Raw genomic sequence first — 27,024 nt, forward strand, 5'->3', positions numbered from 1 at the left:
AAAAATCGCCAAGTGGGACAGGCCTATCACACCACCAGAGACCAGGGTTCCATACTGACCTGGGGCACGGTCTGTGGAGTTTGCACAGTTTCCTCCCACATCCCATAGATGTGCAAGACTGTATGTTAATTGGCCTCGGTAAATTACACCTAGTGTGTAGGGAGTGAGATAACATTGAACTAGTGCGAACAGATGATTGATGGTCAGCGTTGACTTGGTCCGCTAAAGGGTCTGTTTCCATGCTGTATCTTTCAATTGTTTGGCCATAAAATATAAAATTGCAGTGTAAAACATTGTCACTTAAACGCATATAGAGACACCATAGAATTCAGTGATTTATTTAAAGAATATAAAGTTAATACGGTGAATACTAATGTATGATCTACAGTAAATTTTGAGCAATTCTCATATAACCAGCAATCCACTAATCTCTAAAGGGCCTGTCCCACTTTCACGATCTAATTCACGACCTCTGCCGAGTTTGCCCTTGACTCATACTCGCAGCATGCTCGTCACGAGGTCGTAGGAGGTCGTAGGTAGGTCGTAGGTAGGCTAGTCGTAGGTACTCGGGCATCATGTAGGTCGGGGCGTATTTTCAACATGATGAAAAATGTGCATGAGTAAAAAAGGTTGTGAATTAGGTGGTGAAAGTGGGACAGGCCCTTCAGGATACCAGAAAGCTGAGAGTATACTGTACTAACTTTTCTTACCACTTGGATATACAATATGATAAAGTCACTGCCAGTTTCTCGTGCAGCCACTTGCACTGAGAGATCCAGTATGGGTGACACTGGGCACTTTGATTCTGGGACACACATTCACATATTAAAGTTGGTTCGAGCATCTCTAACCAAGGGACCACTGGCAGCTGCCTTTAAATCGGGACATGGAAACATTTTATTTTTGTTTGCTTGATCATCGAATTGTGCGGCGATCCCTCTCAACCTCGCAATCAAACATGCAGCAAGTTGGCAAAACAAGTATGTCACCTTTGCACCATCCACGTGACTGTGCGTTTAGCAGCGTGCGGCTGTTGGAGAAACATCTTGTTTCCCCCTCAGCTGTCTTGTTTGTGGAGTTCAGCTTTCGCAATGCCCTGAGACGATCGATCTGTTAACGCAGTTAATCCCAACAACCTTGGCAGTCGTCGAGCACAGCTGGTGATCACAAGGCAGCTTCTTTTCCACTTCCTTTCAAATGTTCATTGTAGAGATGTTGTCACTATGGTAACATGTCCTTGAATGTAATTGTACACCCAAGATGTGTAAATGCTGCACATATTGTAATGACATTTCATAGGTCTTTCTTGGAATTGCATCTTTAATTTTTAGTAAGCTGTTTTTTCTGACATGTCCAATTTTGAATGTGGTATATAGCCTTGGGGAAATCCAGAACCAGGGGCCACAGTTTAAGAATACAGGGTAGGCCATTTAGAATGTAGATGAGGAAAAAACCTTTTCACCCAGAGAGTTGTGAATCTGTGGAATTCTCTGCCACAGAAGTCAGTGGAGGCCAATTCGCTGGATGTTTCCAAGAGAGAGATAAGGGGCTGTCCCACTGCAGCGACATAATCTGCAAGTTTAGAAGAGTTTGCCCTCGATCCAAACACACAGCATGGTCGACACACGTGGTCCTAGGAGGTCCTATGAGGTCACTGGAACTCTCCTTCATGCTCGAGAGAAGTTCCCACATACTCGCGGCCTCAGCTAGGCCGCCAAAAATTTTTCAGCGTGTTGAAAATGTTTCCGCGAGTAAAAATTGGTCGGCATGGTTCTTTTGAACTTGTAGTGCAGTGGTGTGGGGTTGCGATGTAGTTATAGGCAGTCGAGGGCAGCTGTAGGCAATCGCCTTCGCTGACCGGGCATTTTAATTGGCTCATTGGAGTTTTCAGGACCAAGGAAAACCGACCGGTAGGTTAAATGCCCGCTAAACTTTATTAAACGTTGTCTGGCTTCTTAAAAGTGTCTCCACACCTTCTCCTCCCCTTCTCCCCTCTTTCTCTCCCCGTCTCTCCCCTTCTCACCCCTTCTCTCCCCTTTTCACCCCTTCTCTCGCCCCCCCCCACTCTCTCAAGGATTTACACTGTGCAGCCGCCTTTTACCTTTCTGTTCATCGCGGGTGTGAATTTCAGACAGCGCTCCCCCGCTTTCCCTGCCCCCCCCCCTGCGATGTGTGTGTGTGTGTGTGTGTGTGTGTGTGTGTGTGTGTGTGTGCGGTCGGTCGATCCAGCTCGCGGTTTCATCGCTGACGGTCGATCCAGCTCAGGGTTTTTCAGGCGAGTTCCCTCGAGCTTGAAGGTTGAAGACAGTCACTGAAAGATCGCCTCAGTGGGACAGGCCCTTTAGATTTAGCTCTTAGGACTAAGGGAATCAAGGGATATGGGTAAAAAGCCGGAACGGCAGCCGGATGATCAGCCATGATCATATTGAATGGTGGTGCTGGCTCGAAGGGCCGAATAGCCTACTCCTGCACCTATAGTCTATTGTCTATAAATATTGGCTCTCCATGTCCTCCAGAGATGCTACCTGACCCTTTATCAAGTGTCTGTACCCAAGGGATGAGTTTGAATGGGTTCCATGGTCTGTATATGTAGAATCATATGCCTAGAGGTACTTGCACATAGCATGGTGTCTTTAGATGCTCAATGATAGAATGAAACCCAACTGCTATATGTTTAGGCACAAGGGACTGCAGATGTTGGAATCTTGCACAGAACACAAAGTGCTGGAGTGACTCAGCGGGTAAGGCAGCGTCTCTGAAGAACATGGATAGGCGATGTTTCAGGTCATGATCCTTCTTCGGACAGGTCCTGACCTGACACGTTGTCTATTCATGTCCTCCAAAGATGCTGCCTGACCTGCTGAGTTACTCCAGTACTTTGTGTTCTATGCTGTATGTATAGTTTAGCTTACTGTATTGTTGTCATAAATTCCAAGGTACAATAAACAGCTTGTACGGCTACACGCTATCCAACCGAATCATGCTATACATAGTCACATGAAAACAGGCTCCTCCGCCCAATTTTCCCACACTGACCAACATGTCCCATCTACACTAGTCCTACCTGCCTGCGTTTGGCCCATATCCCTCTAAACCTGTTCTATCCATGTACCTGTCCAAATATTTCTTAAACTACCTGCCTCACCTACCTCCTCCGGCAGCACGTTCCTTACACCCACCACCCTCTGTGTGAAAAGGTTATCCCTCAGGTGCCTATTAAATAGTTGAGGCAGGTACAATAACAACATTTAAAAAGCACTTGGACGGGTAAATGATAGGAAAGGTTTAAAAATATCTGTACCAAACACAGGCAGGTGGGACTAGCTTAGATGGGGCATCTTGCACAAGGTGGACAAGTTGGGCTGAAGGACCTGTTTCCATGCTGTATAACACCAGGTCTGTGCATTCGTAGGTACACAAAAATGCTGGAGAAACTCAGTGGGTGCAGCAGCATCTGTGGAGCGAAGGATATAGGCAACGTTTCGGGCCGAAACCCTTGTTGCCTATCTCCTTCGCTCCATAGATGCTGCTACACCCGCTGAGTTACTCCAGCATTTTTGTGTACCTTCGATTTTCCAGCACCTGCAGTTCCTTCTTAAACAGTGTACATTCGTAGTATCATCCAGTTTATACATTGTATGTACAAATCTCAATACGCTCACGTGGCCTCTTTGATCAAGTACTTGAGAAGCCTTTCCATAGGACCCAGCATCTAGACACAGCAGAACATTCGATTGCTGTCCTTCCCCATGCAGTCTTTAGCAACCAAGCATTGTGGCTGTCCCTTAGCACGTAATCCTGGAGTCTGGCATGTTCCAGTCCACAATATTAATTTGGTCAAGACTATTTAATTGTCATGCAGCGGGACCAGAACAATGAAATTCTTACTTGCTGCAGCCTAACAAGCACATTAAACATAACAACGCAACATATATACAATAAACAATAAAACTATAAATTATCAGTTATACTAGGTAACCAGACATCTTGTCGTACTGGAAGTCCAAGAGGCTTCAGGCAGACTGAACAGCGTCTTTCACCACGCTCTCCAGAGATGCTGCTTGATCCACTGAGTTACTCCAGCACTTTGTGTCTTTCTTTGTAAACCAGCATCTTCAGTGCCTTGATTCTAGATGCCAGTCACCCTGAGAGATCAGCGAGTCCTCTGTTACAGAGCTGCTCAGGGTGAGGACCCTTGCTTCCCTTTCCCGATTTCCTGTGCAAATGCACCGTTCACAAATAAATGGACAATTGTGTCTCATCCTCATTGCAGCCTTCCCGAGGGTGGCTTGGGTTGGGATGTTGGTGGGTCTGACCATGAAATGCCTTGGACATGAAGTTGTGGTTTTATCTGTCCAGAGCCAGCTGGGGCTGCCTGGTCTCGATCAAGTGAATTATTGCTGTGCTCCATCTACAGTGTGTATAAATACATTGTAAAAGAAAGAGTTCTCAAAGGTGGCCTTTCATAATCATGAGTTATCCCAAAACTCTTAATGACCAGAGAAAGACTTTGGAAATATAGTCACAGTTCTAGAAAACCAATTTCCCTGCAGTAAGCTCATTCATGCACCCGATGATCAGATAATATATTTTGGGGATATTTGTTAGAGAACATAATGGAGAAACTCCCTTTGCTAATCTGCTTAGTGGCATGTAATCATTTACATTCATCTGAGAAATGAGAGTGGTCTTGGTTAAATCGTACTTCCAACAATGGCACAGATCCTCTGAAGCGGCAGCCTTGATTTTGTTCTCAAGCCTCTATACCAGTACCTGGACCTTTAGACTAGAGATACAGCGCGGAAACAGGCCCTTCAGCCCACCGAGTCTGCGCTGACCAGCGATCACATCATACACTAGCGTTATCCGACTCACTCAGGAAAATGTACAGTTTTACCAAAGCTGATTAACCTACAAACCTGTGCGTCTTTGGAGCGTGGGACGAAACCGGACCACCTGTGGGGGAAAACCCACAGGGGGAACGTACAAACTTGGCACAGACGGCACCCGTGGTCACATTTGAACCGTGCCTCTGGTGCCGTGGGGCAGCAACTCTACTGCTGCATCACTGTGCCACCTTCTGTCTCAAGAGATGAGCTTGCTGTCGATAGAGCCACTGACGAACTGCATTCAAAACAATGTAAAATACAATGATGAAACCAAACACTGTAAATAGATCAGAACAGAGTGTTCATACTTTGGATGGCAGGAGGAGATAGCAGCTCACACTGGCCATCTGGCATGGAAACTAATAGAAACAGAATGATATTTCTGCACCGACTATTATCTGATGACCATGTAACAACACTTTAGATAGTCAGCACTGTCTGGGAACACAGCTGTAACTAGATGGTCTTGCATCCAACGTTTGATCTGCTTAGCGATGGATTCCACAGATAAAGCCTTCTCCTAAAATGTTATTTGGCAGTTGTCGAGTGAATCATAACATCGTGCAATAACTAAGAATATAAATTATGTTTTTTTTTAAATAGGTAACCTCACAAGCAGGACCCAGGACTGCATTTCTTTAGATAGGTCAGCTTGTTTTTTTTTTTTGTACATTGGATCCAGGGAAAAGTCAAATACCTAAAACTTGAATAAACAGCACTGATATTGGCCTGATCCCTTGCTCTGGCCTTCAGTCTTTTTGTTTTAAAAAAAAAAGGACAGCTGGAGACTCGGCTCATCACTTCCACAATCTCCAGAGGCGACTTTAATTTACTTGTGTTCCTCTTACATTTATATCCTCACGAGGCATGGATGCCTTGCCTCCTTTCAATCCAACAGCCACGATGTGTCCAACTGTGGCTCCTCTCACAAGCAAAGACAGCTTTGCCTTTTGGAACAATCTTTTGCAATGTTCCCAAAATGTTTTACTTAATTTTGGAGCATGGTCACCTGCAATATACAAACAAGCATTCTGCAAACAGCAAGATAGAGTACAATGGTGCTGACCAGATGATCCACCTTAATGATGTTGGTTGAGGGCCAAATGTTGGCTCCCAATTCTTCATCAAAACAATATCAGGCGCTCTTTCATAAGTTCATAAGTTACAGGAGCAGAATTAGGCCGTTCGGCCCATCAAGTCTATACCGCCATTCATTCATGGCTTATCTATCTTTCCCTCTCAACTCAATTCTCCTGCTTTCTTCCCCTAACCCCTGACTTTCGTACTAATCAAGAATCTGTCAATCTCCCTCTTAAAAATATCAATTGACTTGGCCTCCAATCTTCTGTGGCAATGAATTCCACAGATTCACCACCCTCTGACGAAAGAAATTCCTCCTCATCTCCTTTTCTAAAGGTATGTTTTTTTATTCTGAAGCTGTGGCCTCTGGTCCTAGACTCTCCCACTGGTGAGAACATCCTCTCCACATCCACTCTATCCAGGCCTTTTACTATTCGGTAATAATGAATCTTTTCCATTCAGCTGGAGGGGTGCAATAGGTGTCAGAAAGACTGTATCTCTGACATGGGGGTGGGCATTTTCTTCAGGAGATCAGCTTTGCTACATGCTCTGGTCTCTGCAGTGAGACATTAACCTACTTCCAAATATCTCAGCACAAGTTCTCCACCAGAGCCACATATGACGTTTGCAGTATAATTACATTGCCAAATGTAAGTCCCCCACTACCCAAACCACTCTCCCGATGATACATTTCTAACGCAGGGCAATTGGTATTGGTTTATTGTTGCCACACGTGAATAGCTTTATTGCATGTTTTGCAGTCAAATTGCAATCTGCATGAGTGCATGGGTACAATCAAATCTTCCAGGTTGTACTAAGAGAAAAAATACCAGAATGCAGAATATAATGTTAAGCATTACAGCAGATTTTAAAAAGGTATAAGGGCCTCAATGCGGTAGGTTTGGAGATCAGGACAACTCCCTCAGCTTATTAATTGCCCTTCTCTCTAGATTGGATAGATACAGGCCAATTGTTTTCTTCCTGCTTGTTGCCTCTTCTCAGTTCAAAATGACTGCTACATCCAATGTTCCTGCTTCCCTTTGTTCCATTGTTCTAGCGTTCCTATTGTTCACTGTTTCACTTCACAACACGGTGAGATGGAAGGCAGATATTTTAATGCATTAATTTGTACAATGTTTTATGATTTTAAATATTGCATATATTTAAGTAACTTGTTGTGAGTACTGTGCTTTAACTTATGTACTTGGAATAAGTTTTCTATTCTTTCTCCACCTTGATCCTTGTCTCTATCATTTATTATTTTTGCCATTCGTGCTGCTTAGTTCTCCATTTTTCTTTCTCTCTCCTTCCTAACTGGTTACTTTAAACTTTGTTACTGACCAGTCATTTTCCAATAATCTCTTCTCTTGTGCCACACTCCACCAAAATGATTCTACCTGAAAAAAAGAAGAAAATTGGCCATTTTCCAATCCCTATCAGCCTTGAAAAATAAATGCTTTGCTTGGCTTGCAGATAAATTCAGAAAACTCAGCTCCAACCCCTTTAACTCCTCCTCTTCACTGACATCAGGGGCAGACTGTATTAGGCCTCTGAATAGTTTGGGTTTAAACTGTGATCTTCTCTCACACTAACTATGCCTTAATCCAGCTGAGCCGAGCAACCAGGGGCAAAAGCTACTGATATTCAAAACATTGATGAATAACACTTATTGTACCCATCCGTTTAGCCAGTAATTGCTTGTGAGTACTTTTTAAATTTAGTTTAGTTTAGAGATACAGTGCGGAAACAGGCCCTTCGGCCCACCGGGTCTGCACCGACCAGCGACCCCCGCACATTAACACTATCCTACACCCACTAGGGACAATTTTTATAGGAGCAGGGAGGTTCTACTGCAGTTGTACTGCAGGGTCTTGGTGAGACCACACCTGGAGTATTGTGTACAGTTTTGGTCTCCAAATCTGAGGAAGGACATTATTGCCATAGAGGGAGTGCAGAGAAGGTTCACCAGACTGATTCCTGGGATGTCAGGACTGTCTTATGAAGAAAGACTGGATAGACTTGGTTTATACTCTCTAGAATTTAGGAGATTGAGAGGGGATCTTATAGAAACTTACAAAATTCTTAAGGGGTTGGACAGGCTAGATGCAGGAAGATTGCTCCCGATGTTGGGGAAGTCCAGGACAAGGGGTCACAGCTTAAGGATAAGGGGGAAATCCTTTAAAACCGAGATGAGAAGAACCTTTTTCACACAGAGAGTGGTGAATCTCTGGAACTCTCTGCCACAGAGGGTAGTCGAGGCCAGTTCATTGGCTATATTTAAGAGGGAGTTAGATGTGGCCCTTGTGGCTAAGGGGATCAGAGGGTATGGAGAGAAGGCAGGTACGGGATACTGAGTTGGATGATCAGCCATGATCATATTGAATGGCGGTGCAGGCTCGAAGGGCCGAATGGCCTATTCCTGCACCTAATTTCTATGTTTCTATGTTTCCATTTACCAAGCCACTTAACCTACAAACCTGTATGTCTTTGGAGTGTGGGAGGAAACCAAAGATCTCGGAGAAAACCCACGCAGGGAGAAAGTACAAACTCCGCACAGACAGCACCAGTAGTCGGGATCGAACCAGTGTTCAAGAGATTCACTGTTGTCAACTTGACGAACTTGGCGCACTTTACATTTGGAATCATGTGGAAATGGGGCCAGGTGTATTTTGCATGTGTGTGCATCTCTTGAGATGTACTTTGATTATAGGAGCAGAAGTAGGTGACTAGCTATTGAGTCTGTTTACAGAGTCAACTCTACCGCTGCGCCACTGTGACCGCCCTAACTTGGAGTTATTTTCAGTGCAATGATTGCTCAGAATTGCAAAACAAAATAATATATGTGATGTCCAGAGGCAGTGAAAGACACTAAACAATGCAGACCCTTTCTCAAAGAATGTAGGAAGGCAGGTAGCAGAGACACATATGAGTTTATGCATCATTTTCATCATTTGCATCATTGAATGTAGGTTTAGAAGGATCTAAGTGTGATGGTTAAGGCACATGAGGAGTTAATGGATAGATAGAAAGAAACTAGTTACCCCATTGAGGAAGTGAAATCTAATCCTTTGGTTGTAAAGTTATTTTATTTATCCCAGTGGAATATTTATTTATCCCAGTGGAAATGGGTTAGTTTGGATTGAATACTTCTCATTAGGTGTTAGAGATTCACTGTAGAGATACAGAATTGAGTCTGTATACAGAGTCATCTATATCCCCCTTAAGACTCTCTTCGTCATCCTCATCGCCTCTTCTGTCATCTAGTTTGGTACCATTGGAAAACTTGGATATCTTAGCTTTGGCTCCCTCATCAAAATCACTCACGTAAATTGTAAACAGCTGGGCCCCAACCTCTAATCCCTCTGGCATTCCATTAGTGGCGGCTTAACAAATTACTCTCTGTTTCCCATCCATTACCCAACCTTCAGTGCATGTCTGTATATTGCCACTCATCTCATATCCAATAAATTGTCACAGTTTAACGTGACACTGTATTTAAGGCCTTCTGACAGTTTAAATACACCACATTCACCGATTCTTCCTTATCTCTTACATTATGGTTACAAACTCACAAAGTTCTAACTGATATGCCATCCATGATTTCCCTTTCGTAAATTCACATTGACCTTCTACTTAATTACGGCCATACGACATAGGGTCAGATTTAAGCTATTCAGCCCATCGAGTCAACTCCGCCATTTAATCATGGCTGATCTATTTTCCTTCTTAACCCCAATCTTGTGTCTTCTCACTGTAACCTTTGACACCCTTCCTATTTAAGTATCTATCAACCTCTCGTCTAAAAACACCTAATGATTTGGCCTCCCACAGCCGTCTGTGACAATAAAACCCACTTGACTTGACTAATTCCAAGGATTCACGCCCCCCCCTCCTCATCTCAATTCTGAAGGTACATCCATTTATTTTGAGGCTCTGCCCTCTGGTCCTAAAGAGCCTGTCCCACTGTACGAGGTCATTCAACAGCTCTCCCGAGTTTAAAAAAAAATCAACCTCGTGGTAAGTACGTAGAATGTTCGTAGCGGGTACGTCGGAGCTCGGGACGTCTCTTAGTGGCTCGTAACGCTAACGGCAGGTACTCGGGAAACGCGGTAAGCTCGTGAAGATTTTTCAACATGTTGAAAAATGTCAACGAGAGACCCGAGTACCTACGAGTGGCTATTACCGTAATTCTCCGAGTCAGTTTTGAGTAAGGCCGCCAGCTCCATGATATTGGGCCGCAGAGCAGCTGGAGATAGGATCCGGCCAGGTAAGAGATTGAAAAAAGTTTCCCCCCGGCCCCCTCACCCACACCACATAAAACAAGCCAGAGAATATTAACACAAACTTTTAACATACACTAAAAATAATAAAAAAGACGAAAAGACAGACAGACCGTTGGCGAGGCAGCCATCGCTGACGGCGCCACCTGGTGGTATTGTGATCTTGATGGTCATTGCTTGACTTATTTCCACAGTATGCATTGTTCATTCATCTCTAACGCTATCTGTGTCCTTTATCCCCAGGATTTGTGGATTTAACACTACATGATCAAGTGCAACTACTGGAATGCTGCTGGTTAGAAATTTTGATGATTGGCCTTGTCTGGCGCTCCATGGAACATCCGGGAAAGCTCATATTTGCTCCAGATTTGGTTTTGGACAGGTACTTCCTATTACACTCATTGGTTTGCACAGAAGTGATTTCGGATTCTCTTAGATAAACACAAAATGCTGGAGTAACTCAGCATCTCTGGAGAGAAGGAATGGGTGACGTTTCATCTCTTGGGTGCATTAATGAAACACGTTACATTCAGACAGGGTATGTCTTCCCTGATCATGATCACTCTTGTTCCCTCTTGTCAGACTAGCAAAACAAAATGCAAAAACCTATTTAGTTCAACTAAAGAGCTGGTGCAAACTAAGGATAATTTCTGCAGATCCCAACGGCCATAAGGGGACGTCCCTTACCCAGATGTATTCTGGAAGGACAAAAGACTGTGCTAAGGAGAAAAAGAGGCACAAAGTGTGAAGCCAGATGAAGGGATGTAAGTGAAAGAGGACGAGGGGGGGAGTAGCGGAAGGGGTAAGGGGTGGCAGGATTGTGGGAGAAATGGATGCGCATGCAGGTGAGGCACAGGGAGGAATATAGGCAGGGGGAGGAGGCGTGTTGGTTAGTTATTTAAAACTGGAAAATTCAATGTTCATATCGTTGGGTTAAAAGCTATCCAAGCGGAATATCTGTTCCTCCAGTTTGCGTATGGCCTCACCTATCCCATTAGGTAACATATAAGAACAGTGAGGTTATGGTGTAACTGCGTAAAACATTGCTTAGACCTCCCCTGGGCCATGGTGTACTATTCTGATTACATCAAGAAAGGAAAGAAATGATTGTACTGTCGAGGGTGCAGGTGAAATTTACCTGGGTGTTGCCTGGATTTCACTTATGAGAAGCAGGAGAGGCTGGGTTTGTTTTCCCTGCAGTGGAGAAAGCTGATTGTAGTATACACCATTATGAGGGAGGGGTATGGTTACGTGGATAGTAGGAAACATTTCCCTGAGGAAGAGGCTTGGGTTGAAGATAATGGATCTGGGGTAATCTTCTTTTACCCAGAGGGTAATTAGAATCTGGACCACACTGCCCAAAGGTCTGCTGGAGGAAGAGTCTCAAGATGTTTATAGGGATTTAGATGAACACCTGAATCACCAAGGCATAGAAATCCCTGGGTTCGTGCTAGTTAATGGGATTAGCATTGATGGGTATTTGATGATTGGCATGTACATGGTGATCTCAAGGGCTTGATTCCGCGCTGAACAACCTTGACTCTACTTTTTAGATTTTTTTCAACTGTTCTGCTTCTTGAAGCTTGAACGATAAGGACACATGGTGAAGGTTTGCCAAGGTGTCCAATCAAAGATTACAATCAATTCAAGAGAATTTTTCAGCCATTGGGTTAGGTCCCTAAACTTCAGTGGGTTGGTAGAGAACTTCATCAAATGACAATTACCCCAGCCTATCTCTCCTCCCACCTCCTCCCAACAGAACACCTGTGAACCTGGACAGGTTGAGTTAGTGGGCAGATGCGTGGCAGATGCAGTATAATATAGATAAATGTGAGGTTATCCACTTTGGCGGCAAAAACAAGGGGGCAGATTATTATCTCAATGGGGTTAAGTTAGGTAAGGGGGAGGTACAGCGAGACCTGGGTGTCCTTGTACACCGGTCACTGAAAGTTGGCGTGCAGGTACTGCAGGCAGTGAAGAATGCTAATGGTGTGTTAGCCTTCATAACAAGAGGATTTCAGTATAGGAGTAATGAGGTTCTTCTGCAGTTGTATAGGGCTCTGGTGAGACCACATCTGGAGTATTGTGTCCCGTTTTGGTCTCCTAATTTGAGAAAGGACATCCTTATGATTGAGGCAGTGCTGCGTAGGTTCACGAGATTGATCCCTGGGATGGCGGGACTGTCATATGAGGAACGATTGAAAAGACTAGGCTTGTATTCACTGGAGTTTAGAAGGATGAGGAGGAATCTTATAGAAACATATAAAATTATTAAAGGACTGGACAAGCTAGATGCAGGAAAAATGTTCCCAATGTTGGGTGAGTCCAGAACCAGGGGCCACAGTCTTAGAATAAAGGGGAGGTCATTTAAGACAGAGGTGAGAAAAAACTTTTTCACCCAGAGAGTTGTGAATTTGTGGAATTCCCTGCCACAGAGGGCAGTGGAGGTCAAGTCACTGGATGGATTTAAGAGAGAGTTAGATAGAGCTCTAGGGGCTAGTGGAGTCAAGGGATATGGGGAGAAGGCAGGCACAGGCTATTGATAGGGTACGATCAGCCATGATCACAATGAATGGCGGTGCTGGCTCGAAGGGCCGAATGGCCTCCTCCTGAACCTATTTTCTATGTTTCTATGTTTCTATGAACCTTTGAGAGAGGAAAAATAATCTTGAGTCAATTTTTGAGAAAATTGCTTGCATCCTTTCCTCAGTGGAGAAATACTTTGCATCATCACTCCAACATGTTTCATTAATGCAAGCACTGTGCTTGAGTAAAACAGTCCAAGTGAACATTTCTGGGCAGAAGTGGGTAGGGGGTGATGGGAGCAAGTATTCTTTCAAAATTTAAGATGTAACTAAACAAGCGCTTGCATTGCCAAGGCTTGGAAGATCATGAACTAAGCGGTGGTAAATAGGATTCATTTCGGACAGGTAGAGAATGGTTGGTACACACATAGTCGGTGGAAGGGTCTGGTTCTTTGCTGTGTTATTCCGTGAGTCAAGTTTAAGGCAAAGGAGTATTAAAAGAGGAAAGAGAGGCACAGAGATTTATGGAGGGAGGTGATAATAAACTGGGTCCAAAGATTGGCACTGCCATTTCAAGCTTACCCACACAAGTTCAAGCTGTGACTCCAAGCCAAATTACTTTTCTTCACATCATTTAGTGTTTTTGGAGCACAAGCGTTTAATAAAAGGTGTGTAAACAACTAAAACATACCTTATTTATATTAGGTTATTTGAGAGTATGTGGGCCCATGTTTAATCGTAAATTTACATCCTTTTTATGTTTTTAACATGAAACGAAAACATAAAACAGTTGGACAGGTTTCAATCCGTACACGTTATTGGTTTTGTTCTTTTCCTGATTTTTTTTTTTTCCCCTGGGCTTACATTCCTCAAAATCAATGCTTACCTCTGGCTGATCATTTTGTGTTTCGGAAATTTTTCCCTCAGCAGAATTGCTTTGTTTTCCGGGATTGAGAATATCTTCAGATGTTGTACTCTCTTTAGGCTCAGGGATTGGCTCACTTTGACTCTGGATTAGAACAGAACAGATCAGTTATTTTTGCACATTTGGTGGCATTGCTATTTTGAGTTCCCTTTTTTTTTCCATCAGATATTCTTGCTTTCTCCCTCTGATATTTTCGTGCAGATTAATGTCCTTTGTTGCATGCTCAGACTGGGATAGTTTAGCTTCATCCAGCTATCCTCAGATCCAGAAGAGAATTATTTACAGCTTCAATCAACTCACCTGGATCAGAGAAATGGCAGAAATCGGTTCTGTAATAGACAAGCTGCTAGTGCACTTGAATGCGCCAGTGATATCGCGATCACCCGCAGCTGCGGGAGCCCCCAGACTGCAAGCGTTCCCTCAATCGTTCGATAACACCCGACCCGATGGAGGATCACAGGTACTGTACCTGGATACACTGGGAAGACCTCCGGAGCTGACGGGCAGGATCTTCCCGCAGCAACGGAGCTGGAGCTGCCGTCTGTGAGGGAATCCCCGTTCCAGCGCAGGTCCGCAGAAACAGCAGGTACAGCAAGCACAGTACCTGGAAACAACGGAGAGGCCTCCCTTGTGTCCGGAAACGTGGCCGACGGGCAGGAATTCAGGTCAGACTGAAGCGCAGGGGACTTCGACCCCCTCTCCCTACCAGCCTACTGGCCAGCGTACAGTCCCTTGAAAATAAAGTGGAGGACTTGAAGGCTAGGCTGCTTTACCAAAGGGAGCTGAGGGAATGCTCTGTGTTCTGTTTCACAGGGACATGGCTCACCCCCAGCTCCCCAGACTCAGCGGTCCAGCCTGAAGGTTTCTCCATCCACCGTATGGACCGTACGCAGGCATCTGGGAAAGGGACAGGAGGGGGCGTCTGCCTCATGGTCAACTCTGCATGGTGCTCAGACGTGGCAGTCCTATCCAACTCCTGCTCTCCACACCTCGAACATCTGGCGGTGAAGTGCCGCCCTTTCTATCTCCCAAGGGAATTCACCTCCATCCTGACCGCGGTCTACATCCCATCCCAGGCAGATGTCCGTCTGGCACTAGGGAAGCTGCACGCCGTGGTCAACAAGCACCAGACGTCTTACCCCGAGGCATTTACCACCATTGCCGGGGATTTCAACAAAGCCAACCTGAAGAAATCGCTCCCTAACTTCCACCAACACGTCTCCTGCAGCATCAGAGGATCAAACACCCTCGACCACTACCACACGACCATTGTGACGCCTATCACTCTATCTCTCGCCCTCATTTCGGTAAATCCGACCATACTGCGGTGCTGCTTCTTCCTGCCTGCAGGCAGCAATTGAAGAGAACACCCCCAGAAGTGAGGACTGCACAGAGCTGGTCCGGGGGGGGGGGGGGGGGGGGGGGGGGGACAGAGGAACAACTCCAGGACTGTTTGGAGTCTGTAGACTTGGCAACGGACCTGAATGAATACGCCACAGTCGTTACAGACTTCATAAAGAAATGTGTGGAGGACTGCATCCCAATACAAACCTTCTGAGTGTTTCCTAACCAGAAGCCTTGGATGAACCATGAGATCCACATTCTTCTGAAGACCAGATCCCGGGCATTCAGGTCTGGAGATGCAGAGGTCTACAAGAAGTCCAGATATGACCTTGGTAAGGCCATCAAAAAGGCCAAAAGGGACTTCTGCTCCAAGCTGGAGGATGAGGCGGATGTTCGGCAACTGTGGCGGGGCTTGAATGCCATCACCTCCTACAAGGCAAAATCAGGAGGCAGCTCAAATGTCAGCGAAGCATCACTCCCTGACGAGCTCATTGCGTTTTACACACGCTTTGATAGGGAGAACACTGATGTGCCTTCCCGAGCCCCCATTCATTCTGATGTTATTTCGGTCCGTAGCAGAGGCCGACGTCAGAAGATCCTTCAGAGGGGTGAACCCTCGGAAAGCGCCTGGACCGGTTGTGTTCTAAAAACCTGTGTGGACCAACTGGCTAGAGTTTATACGGACATTTTCAACCTCTCACTTCTGGGGTCTGTGGTTCCCACCTGCTTTAAGAGGACATCAATAATACCGGTGCCCAAGAAGAGTAAGGTGACGTGCCTCAATGACTATCGACCGTGGTGATGAAGTACATTGAGAGGATGATCATGGCCCAAATCAAATCATACCCCAGACAATTACCCTTCCCAAAGACAAGGTTTGAGCATAGCTGCTGATTCACATCTCAGGGCAGCTGATGGCACATTTAGGGAATGAAATGTTGGAATTTCCTTCTCTAGCTGCACCACTTGTCAGTGAGGCTTGGGATCAAGTCTGAAGTTTGCCTTAATGAATCCAGTCTGCCTATGACTGCCTTAGTTGCTAGGTGGTTCTCCGCGAGAAATTGTGGGCTGATCTCTATTGAAATGAAAAAATGGTAGCACAGATCCTCAGCGACGCACATTGTAGGTTTTGTCTAAAGGTATTTAATTTTAGTTCAAGGCGTTGTTGTTTGTTAAATGGGCCTCCACGCAAAGTTGCCTCGATAAAATCTTCTAAATATTGCAAGCTGGCAGTAGTATCATCTGACTATAGCGTTACAACCCTTATACCCCGCTATAATATTTATATCATCGTAAAATTGGTTGACAATGAATTGCTCGTTTTATTATCATCACTTAATATCCGTGTGTTTACAGTGGTGGGTCAGTGTCATCTTAATGAAGTCATTTTTGAAGAAATGTAATTCTGTTTATTTAGGATTATTCGGAGATTGAAGGGCCTGTCCCACTTTCACGACCTAATTCACGGCCTTTTTTACGACCTACCCACCGACCTCCTACGACCTGGTGACGACCATGCTGCAAGTATGAGTCAAGGGCAAATTGGGCAGAGGTCGTGAATGTGGGACAGGTCGTAGGAGGTCTTAGGTAGGTCGTAGCAGGTCGTGATGCTAGTCGTAGGTACTCGTGACATCAAGTAGGCCGGGGCGTTTTTTCAACATGATGAAAAATGTCCACGAGTAAAAAAGGTCGTGAATTAGGTCGTTAAAGTGGGACAGGCCCTTAACTTGGTGTCATTCTCTGCTCTACCTGCTCCGAGACCAATATATTTTTTCTCACATGAAGCTCAAAACTGAATGCAGTGTTCGACACTGTGCTCTAGGTTCTGTGAATTCAACTGCAACTCCCCCTCTACACAGTAATCCTTTTGATCACTTTTTTTTTTGCTTTCTGCTACTTTGTATATTTGGCCTCCCAATTATCTTTGCTTTTGCAGAATTCCCAGCAATTCACCACTCAGAAACTAATTTGATTTAACTCAGGAGCAAATGATTGCCTACTAGTCCACATTGAACTCCAACGCCCAATTTGTCCCTTCATTATCTGCCTCTAGTGTTCCTTAAATGTTGCAGATGAGAAAGAAATGTGATATATAACATCATGCAAAATAAGAATTATAGTTTTGAATAAATACAAGGAACGCCAGATGCTGGTTTATTGAAAAAAAAAGGCACGCAGAGCTGGAGTAACTCAGTGGGTCAGGCAGCATCTCTGGAGAACATGGATGTGATGTTTTGGGTCAGGACCCTTGTTCAATTTGGAGAAGGGTCCTGCCCCGAAATATCATCTATCCATGTTCTGCAGAAATGCTACATGACCCACTGAGTTACTCCAGCACTCGGGTCCTGTTTAATAAACCAGCATCTGCAATTCCTTGTTTAAGAAGGAACTGCAGATGCTGGAAAATCGAAGGTACACAAAAATGCTGGAGAAACTCAGTGGATGCTGCTGCACCCGCTGAGTTTCTCCAGCATTTTTGTGTATCTGCAATTCCTTGTTTCTACACTTCTTAACATTCCTCTCTCATCTCCTGAAAAAAACAATGTAGACTTTCATTTTCTTATCAAATGGTTGATAAAAATTACTTAGATTTACATTTTTCAATTTTGTTTCATTAGGAATGAAGGGAAATATGTGGAAGGGATGGTGGAGATATTTGACATGCTCCTAGCCACAGTATCTCGTTTCCGACTGCTGAAACTCCACTGTGAGGAGTACATCTGCTTGAAGGCCATCATCCTGCTGAATTCCGGTGAGTCAAAAAATCGTACTGCTGTCATCACACATTCTTGGCGCTGTGCAGACCATAAATCTACTTAATAGTCCATGTGCTGATAGACAGGGGATCCGTGTGGCTGGGAAATGTGCACTGTCCCACCTGCTGCATTCAGGATGAGCTGATGATCAGATCAAGCTGAGATTAGTCAGTGAAGTGGAGGCGGGCTCGGAGTAAAGCACGTGGCGTTGTTGATGAACAGATAAATGTAGTCGCAGTTCAAATTGAATCAACACTATTTAATTATATGCACCAGAAACAGAACAATACAATTTTTACTTGCTGCAGCTTTAAGGCACAGCAATGCAACAACATAACAAATAGACAATAGACAATAGACAATAGCTGCAGGAGTAGACCATTTGGCTCTTTGAGCTAGCACCGCCATTCAATATGATCATGGCTGATCATCCACAATCAGTACCACATTCCTGCCTTCTCCCCATATCCCCTGACTCCGCTATCTTTAAGAGCTCTATCTACAATAAATGTACAATAAATAATAATGCAATCTGTTTTGCTAGGTAGCCAGACCATAACAGTGCAAGCCAGAGTATATAGTGTTATCTGTACAAAATCCACAGTAGTTCGGTGCTGAGGTAGTGTGGCGGTTAGGATTGTGCAGGGCAGTTCAACAGCCCGATAGTTAATGGGAAGAAGCTGTTCTTGAACTTGGAGGTAATGGTTCCAAGGGTTCAGCACCTTCCTCCCGATAGCAGCAGAGTGAAGAGAGGGTGGCCAGGGTGATGTGGATCTTTGATGAAATTAGCTGCCTTCTTAGAAACATAGAAACATAGAAAATAGGTGCAGGAGTAGGCCATTCGGCCCTTCGAGCCTGCACCGCCATTCGATATGATCATGGCTGATCATCCAACTCAGTATCCCATCTCTGCCTTCTCTCCATACCCCCTGATCCCTTTAGCCACAAGGGCCACATCTAACTCCCTCTTAAATATAGCCAATGAACTGGCCTCAACTACCTTCTGTGGCAGGGAATTCCACAGATTCACCACTCTCTTGAGGCAGTGCTTCCTGTAAATCCCTTCGATGGTGGGGAGGTCAGATCGGGCAATGCCCATGATGCCCACCACTTTTCAGCAGGTGGTGCACAGCAAGCTCCCACAAACAACAATGACTACTTCTGGCCATTTCTATGTTGGCTGAGGGAATAAGTGCTTTGTTGTCCCAGGAGAGCCCACTGAATTGTCTTTAGTACGCTGCTATGGATCATTGCATTCATTTGACTGGGCATCTGAAAGGTTCAACTAGCGTAGGCGTTTATTACTAATTTAAGTAATAAACGGTGGGACAAATGAAGAATGGAATTCAAATTGAAAAGTTTAATTTTGTTTATTGTCACGTGTACTGAGATACAGTGAAAAGCTTTGCGTTGTGTGCTAACCAGTCAGCGGAAAGACTATACATGATTACAATCGAGCCCACAGTGTACAGATATATAATAAAGGGAATAACGTTTAGTGCAAGGTAAAGTCCGATTAAAGATAATCTAAAGGGCCTGTCCCACCAGCATGCGACTGCATGAGGCAAGCGCGACCTAACGTGGTCGCTTGAGCCGTACAGCCACGCGGGGCCGGTCCCACTTCGATCGCCGGAGCCGTATGGAGTTGTGCGGAGCTGGTCCCGACATCGCACGGGGCTCCGAAAAACTGGCACTGTCCAAGAATTCCGCGCGGCAACGGCCTGCCAGTCCGCAGCCGCATTGAGGCCGTACGCACCGCCTCGACGGGCCTGCGCAGCGCCTCGATGCCGTACGCAGCGTCTTGACGCCGTACGCAGTGTCTTGACGACGTACGCCTAGCGCAAACTTCCCGCGGACTTCGCTCGAACTTCACGTCAACTCGTACGGGATCACTCGACCTCCGCGCGGCTCCTGCTTCCGGTTTGGTTGCGCTTGCCGCATGCAGTCGCATGCTCGTGGGACGGGCCCTTAAGGGTCTCCAATGACCATCACTGTCTGAGGTTTTACAGGTCAGTGGGAAGAGATGGAACGCAGAATCAACCAAATTGAATTTCCCTGACATTCATTTGGTGGATTAAGTGCAGAAAATCTGGGGGAGTGACATAAAGAAGAAGAATGTAAAATGCATTTTGATTAATCAATTTATTCTGGGCACAGAGATCAAAGGCACAGACACCAGGACATAGGAGAGGCGGTTTTTTAAAAACAATTTTTCGAAATATATCAAATTGATTCCTATGTAGATCAATAACCCATGTGTGAATTAAAGTTAATTTGTTCTTGAAGGAGAAATAATGAGTTATATCGTGGGGAAATTGGAAAGCTAATAATTGCCAATCAAAATCATTGCATTGTAATTCAAGCAAATTACTCTACAGACATGAACTAAATGGGCCCATGAGGTTGATGAAAGGTTGCTTGCTACCCAGTCCAAGATTCATAGTAGATTTATACCATTTCATGGAAATGGGTCCCCCAGCGAGATTTTATTGGATTAAGTCTCCCAGGCAGCTGGTTCTCCAAATCCTCAATGAAATAACCTAGTTTTTTTTAAAACACTTTGCTATCTCACGAACTAACACTACGGCTTATGATATTCTGTTCGCCTCTATCTTGACTTTGCTCATTTCCTGTGCTATTCTGCTAAATTTGAAAATAGAAGTTGTACATGAACTGTATTATCGCATTATGTATTAGAAACTTATGTACTACATTATTGTACTTACTTCTAATTAAAAAAAAATTAAAAAAAACATTTAATAGCTAAAAAATAGCTTAAACTTCTCGGACAATTCTAAACAGAGCCAGGTTTCCTTGCCCGGATTAATACACTGTACAAGGTGTGATCTCATGGCATTTAGACCAATGGCATATAAGAGTCAAGAGTCAAGATAGTTTTATTGTCATATGTCCCAGATAGGACCAATGACATTCTTGCTTGCTGCAGCGCAACAGAATATGTAACCATAGTACATAATGGGAGAAGAAAAAAAGTTCAGAGTATGTATACACATGCACACATACTCAATAAATAACATTGACTAGCTAATAGAAAACCTATGACATGTATATAATGTTCAGGTTTTCCAGTCTGTTACCAGTGCAGATCAAAGACCAGTGCTGTGACCTCAACTATTTACAGACTCCAATCACCCGGGTCTTCCACCGGAGCAGAGCCACCCCTGTCTAGTATCGCAAGACAGAGAGTGACCTGGGACAGAGTGATGCGGGTCTCCCGGACTGGATCAGAGTGACCTGTGTCTCCCGGACCCGATCAGAGTGGCCCGTGTCTCCCAGACTGGATCAGAGTGGCCAAAGTCTCCCAGACTGGAACGAAGTGACCTGTGTCTCCCGGACTGGATTAGAGGGACCCAGGTCTCCTCGACTGGATCAGAGTGGCCAAAGTCTCCCAGACTGGATCAGAGTGACCTGTGTCTCCCAGACTGGAACAATGTGATCCAGGTCTCCCGGACTGGATCAGAGTGACCTGTGTCTCCCAGACTGGAACAATGTGATCCAGGTCTCCCGGACTGGATCAGAGTGACCTGGGTCTCCCGGACGCGAACATGGTGACCTGGGATCATGCAGCCCGGGGTGGAGTGACCCGGGTCTTCCATAACCCAGGTGTCATCCCCAGAGTACAACATCCATGATGTTCTCCTTGCTCAATGATAACTGCATTTGATTTGAGTGTTCTTTGCTTATTGTACATTCAAGGGGGAGTTTGACAGGATTTTGGACCAAATGAAAGCCATGGGACCTTGGGCGAGAGCAAGAAAGTGGTGATGCCAAGATTGGATCAGCTTAGATCTCATTGTTTCGCAGCACAGGCTCTTGAGGCTCTGGGCCTACCTCGACTCCTGGTTCTTATTATGTTCCTTCCTTTGGATTACTGCAGTACAGTTAGCGCATAGTCATCTTTTAGCATAGTCGGATGCCATTTGGCCCATCGTAACTGTGCAGGCTCTTTGAGAAAGTCACATTTATAGTCAATGACTCCTTTTCTTGCTCCGTAATCTCATAAATTCCTCATCTTCAAATACCTCTTCAACTTCCTTGTAAAATCATTGTGGAGTCAGCCTCTGCCATCTTTTTCGGATAAAAATCCAAATCCACACAATGTTGAGTGGACTTTCTTTGTTCCTTTCTAAATGGTGATGTTAAATTGGTGATTCATTCACCTTTTTCTCTCTATTAAAACCTCACATAAGACTGAAAACTTCCCATTAAGTTATCTATTAACCAGTTCTATTGCAAGGAGAATATGCCTAACTTTTCGAGATCCCTTCAAACTAAAACCCCTCTTTGTTGGTCACATCCCATCAAACCTCATTCCAAGGATCATTTTTACCTTCGCTGAAGTATGGTTCCCAGAATTATTCACAGACCTTCAGCTGAAATCTACCCAGCAATTTATAGCAGGAGAGGCAAGGGCATTAAGTGCTGGAATCCTGCACAGTACACCAAGTGCTAGTGTAAATCAGCAGTTCAGGTAGCATCTCCGAAGGACATGGACAGGCAATGTTTCAGATCGAGGCCCCCTACTCAAATCCCGACCTGAATTGCCACTTGTCTATGTTGTCCAGAAATGTTACCTAACCCACAGTTAGTTAGGTTTAGTGTGTAGCTTTTTAAAAAAATATTCCAAGCTGGTTTTAACCCTTTGGGCTTCTTTTTAACCACGTCCATATTCCTTGCCACTTTTGATGATAATTGCTTTAAATGTCTGGCTACGAAGGTTTCCCTACTCATCCACACTTTTCAACCCCCTTCTGGCTATACTCTATAGCCCTTCTCCACCTGTCTTCTCAAGAGGCATCATTTGATTTTATCTTGCTCTTCTCTGCTACGCTTCTGATATGTTCGTCATGTTCTACTCGTCCTGCGAATGTTGACCATGCGGTTAAGCTTCCCATCATCTGCAAAATTTATTACGTTGCTCCTTGGCTTGTTTATAAAAAGGTCATTAAAGCTAAAATTGATCTTTGGAAACAGCCCTGCAAAGCACTTGAAAAATGCCATCAGCACCAGCATTATGTGTTCTCAGCACAGAGCCTGTTCGGTATCGCTGCCATTCATTCCACAGTCTATCACTTTCTCACAAGCCTCTGTGCGGCTGCTTGTCGAATGGCTTCAGCAAGTCCATTTGTACAACGTCCACTACACCTCACTTATTAATGCTCTCTGTTCGAGTTAGATTATACTGACCTGATTCACCTTTCCCAAGTCCATGGTGTTTCTCCTTAATTACTTCAATGCTTTTTCTCAGAGGAAGTTCAGTTTGTTGCTTATAAATGCCTCTAGTTACTTGATGCCTGGCTGACTAAACTGTAGACATTTTTCCCCTCTTCCATTTTCTTAAATAATGAACGTTAACAGTTTGGTTTAGAGATACAGCGTGGAAACAAGCCCTTGGCCCACTGAGTCTGCGCTGACCAGCGATCCCCATACACTAGCAGTATCTTACACACCAGGGACGATTTACAATTTCTGCGGAAGCCAATTGGCCCACAAACCAGCATGTCTTTGGAGTGCGGGAGGAAACTGCAGCTCGCACACGGTCATGAAGCACCCGTAGTCAGGATCGAACCCGGATCTCTGGCCGTGTAAGGCAACATCTCTATTGCTGCGCCTCCCCAATTATCCAGTCTCCTGACATCAATGAACCCAGTGAAGATGGGGTGGCATAGTGGCGCAGCTGGTAGAGCTGCTGGCTCAGTGGCACAGACCTAGCTTGACTCCTAATCTCGGGTGTTGTCTGGAGTTTGCACGTTCTCCCTGCGGCCGTGCGGGGTTCCTCTGGGTAATCTGGTTTCTTCCCACATCACAAACACATCTGGGTCAGTCTATTAATTGGTAACTTGCCCCCGGTGCGTAAGGAGTGCAGTTGTACAGGGCCCTAGTGAGACCACACCTGGAGTATTGTGTGCAGTTTTGGTCCCCTAATTTGAGGAAGGACATTCTTGCTATTGAGGGAGTGCAGCGTAGGTTTACAAGGTTAATTCCCGGGATGGCGGGACTATCGTATTCTGAAAGAATGGAGCGGCTGAGCTTGTATACTCTGGAATTTAGAAGGATGAGAGGCTATTTTATTGAAACATATAAGATTATTAAGGGTTTGGACACGCTAGACGCAGGAAACATGTCCCCGATATTGGGGGAGTCCAGAACCAGGGGCCACAGTTTAAGAATAAGGGATAAGCCATTTAGAACGGAAACACTTTTTCGCACAGAGAGCTGTTGGTCTGTGGAATTCTCTGCCTCAGAGGCCGGTGGAGGCCGGTTCTCTGGATGCTTTCAAGAGAGAGCTAGATAGGGCTCTTAAAGATAGCGGAGTCAGGGGAGATGAGGAGAAGGCAGGAACGGGGTACTGATTGGGGATGATCAGCCATGATCACATTGAATGGCGGTGCTGGCTCGAAGGGCCGAATGGCCTACTCCTGCACCTATTGTCTATTGTCTATTGAGTGAATGTGAAAGTGGGATAATATGGAACTAGTGTCAATGGGTAATCGATGAATGGCATGGACTTGGTGGGCCAAAGGGTCTGTTTCCATGCTGTATCTTTCAACCAATTCATTCAAAATAACATTGTGACCATTGCCTCCATCATGGTATTCCTACGGTAACCAAGAGTGCATTCCGACTGCAATAAAACAGAAAATGGTGGAAATAGTTGATAGGTCAAGTTGCATCAGTGAATAAAATTATTTTCTACACAGATGCTGTCTGACAAGCATTGTTTTTCCAGCATATTTTGTTTTCATATTGAATTTCCAACATCTGTTTATTTTTGCTCTTCAGTTATATCTGTGCACAGGTGACATGTCAACTTTCATAGTCGCTAATCCTTTTTCCCTGTGTCTTTTTTCTACTAGTATCCTGCCCATGATTTCCTTCTCCTTCAAGCTTCGTATTATCACTTTCTCCTGTGAAAAGTGAAGTGAAGATATTATTTGTTATTTTATCAATGATCATCTTTCCCTTTTTTTTAATCGATGTTTGGGTTTCTTTGGAGCTGTAAAGCCCCTGTCCCACGTTCCCGAGTTACTCACGAATTCTCCCGAGTTTTCCCCTTGCTTCAAACTCAGAGAATGTCCGTAGCGAGGCCGTAGGCGTCCGTAGATATTTCGTAGCGGCTCGTAATGCCAGCCGTAGGTACACGGGGCATCAGGTAAGTCGGGACGTTTTTTCAGCACGTTGAAAAATGTCCACGAGTAAAACAAATAACCCCGAGTACCTACGGCTGGCTATTACCGTAATTCTCCGAGTTTGAATCAAGGGGAAAACTCGGGGGAATTCGTGAGTCTCGGGAAAGTGGGACAGGGGCTACTTTGCCATCCCTGTAATCAATTAGTGTTTTAACCTGAGATTCTTATTTATATCATTGAAATTGTCTTTTCCTCACCGGGCCACATTTATCTTCGATATATTTTCTGGCTTCTTTCCAAATTTGGTTTGGAGTAATTATATTTGATCACCACTGGCAGATTAATATACTACTAATGTAAAATAATGCAAATATCCTGCCATTGAACAATGTACTTTCTATTCATTTCCCTGTCTCATTAGTCATGGAATATATTGACCCAGAAACTGCTCCAGTTCATGTATCAGAAATCAATATAATTACATCCCAGTATATAAAAAAGCTATTCAACCAAATCTCTCGTAGCCTTGAAGGTTAAGGTACATGAAACTTTTTTGAGTGTTATGATCATTCTATCTCTGCTATACTTCCAGACTCTTCTTGTGAAGTGTACAAAGATATCCTCAACTCCTGCTTGATAATTGTTGTCATGTTTCCCAAATTTGATTTTGCAATTAATTTTCCTTACACAACTTTGTTGAAAACGTTGCCAATTAATTTAGTCATTATCTCCTCCCCACTTTTCAAAAGAAATTGGACAAAACAGCATCTGCCAAGTGGTTTAATGCTATTTTTCCATTGTCGTGCAAAATTGATTGCCTTGCTCCTCCCCACTCCTATCCCCCGCCCCAGTGATATTTACTAACTAGATCCCTACTGGGTGGTGTGAGTCACCTTCGTGCCTCTGAACGTTCCACCTTGGTCTCACATAGTGATATTCCCCACGCAGTTTTTCATTTAGAATGACTTCCCAGGGCAACCAGGCTTTAATAACATAATGCTGGTATGGGATTCTTGTGAGATGACCCTTTACTTTAAACAATTGGACTCAAATGCACATATCACTAAAAATGCTTGTCCTTCCACCAAAGTCCCTTCTCAAATTCCTCCTTCCCCAATGTACTAAAATCCTTCCTTTAATCATAGGATCTTCCAGATGACCCCGATACCCAACTTCCTGCCCTTACCCCACATTGCCTTGGTCTGCTGAGGCAGATACTTGTTCCGCAGTTGCACAGCTGGTGTCTATGACTGAAACAGTTCTTGTGAGCCACTGCAGCACACCCTCTAGATACACTAGGCTTTCTAGGCAGCTTGGCTTTGATTGAGGAGATCTGTGCTCCATGACTGATCTATTAGTCAGTCCATCTCCTGCTCCAGTTACTCTGACCTTGCAGCCATGGTATCAGCTGCCAGCACCAAAGGCTGAAGAATTCCATCCTAATACACTTCTGCCTCATTGTCACTGTCACTTTGGCTCCTAATTTAGTCCGGGAATGTTGTTGGGGCATTGTACTACATTGAAGATGCTACATAAATACATGTTGTTTAGTTTAGGAATACAGCATGGAAACAGGTCCTTTGCCCACCGAGTCAGTGTCAGGGGTTATGGGGAGGAGGCAGGAGAATGGAGTTTACAGGGAAAGATAGATCAGCCATGATTGAATGGCAGTGTACACTTGATGGGCTGAATGGCCTAATTCTGCTCATCTCACTTACGAAGTTTTGAGTCCATGCTGACTATCGATCACCCGTTCACACTTGTTATACATTTTCCCATTTTCTCACCCAATCCCTGCAGATTTAGAGCAATTTACAGAGGCCAATTAATTTACAAGTGTCTGCACGTCTTTGAGACGTGGGAAGAAACCGGAGATCCCAGAGGACACCCATGCAGTCACAAACTCCACACAGACAGCACCTGAGGTCAGGATCAAACCCGGGTCCCTGGTGCCATGAGGCAGCTGCTATATCAACTGCTCCACTTGTGCCGCCCCTCATTGCTGCACAAGCTGTGTTCATGTGTTTCGTTCATGCAGCAGAGTAATGTAGCCTCCAGACTCTTGTGTATTCTG

The 27,024-nt window shown here is 44.7% G+C and overlaps 1 protein-coding gene across 2 annotated transcripts in view; it reads left to right on the forward strand.

The window, feature by feature from the left end:
- esr1 (estrogen receptor 1) overlaps positions 1–27,024 on the forward strand; it is a 141,451-nt gene that overhangs the window by 110,939 nt on the left and 3,488 nt on the right. For both annotated transcript variants that reach the window (XM_033026167.1, XM_033026168.1), the window contains exons 5-6: positions 10,493–10,631; positions 17,662–17,795. In XM_033026167.1, coding sequence (XP_032882058.1) covers positions 10,493–10,631; positions 17,662–17,795 — 273 coding nt within the window. The remainder of the gene's footprint in view (positions 1–10,492; positions 10,632–17,661; positions 17,796–27,024) is intronic.

Source organism: Amblyraja radiata, chromosome 8, assembly GCF_010909765.2.
Source record: "Amblyraja radiata isolate CabotCenter1 chromosome 8, sAmbRad1.1.pri, whole genome shotgun sequence".
NCBI classification, from domain to species: domain Eukaryota; kingdom Metazoa; phylum Chordata; class Chondrichthyes; order Rajiformes; family Rajidae; genus Amblyraja; species Amblyraja radiata.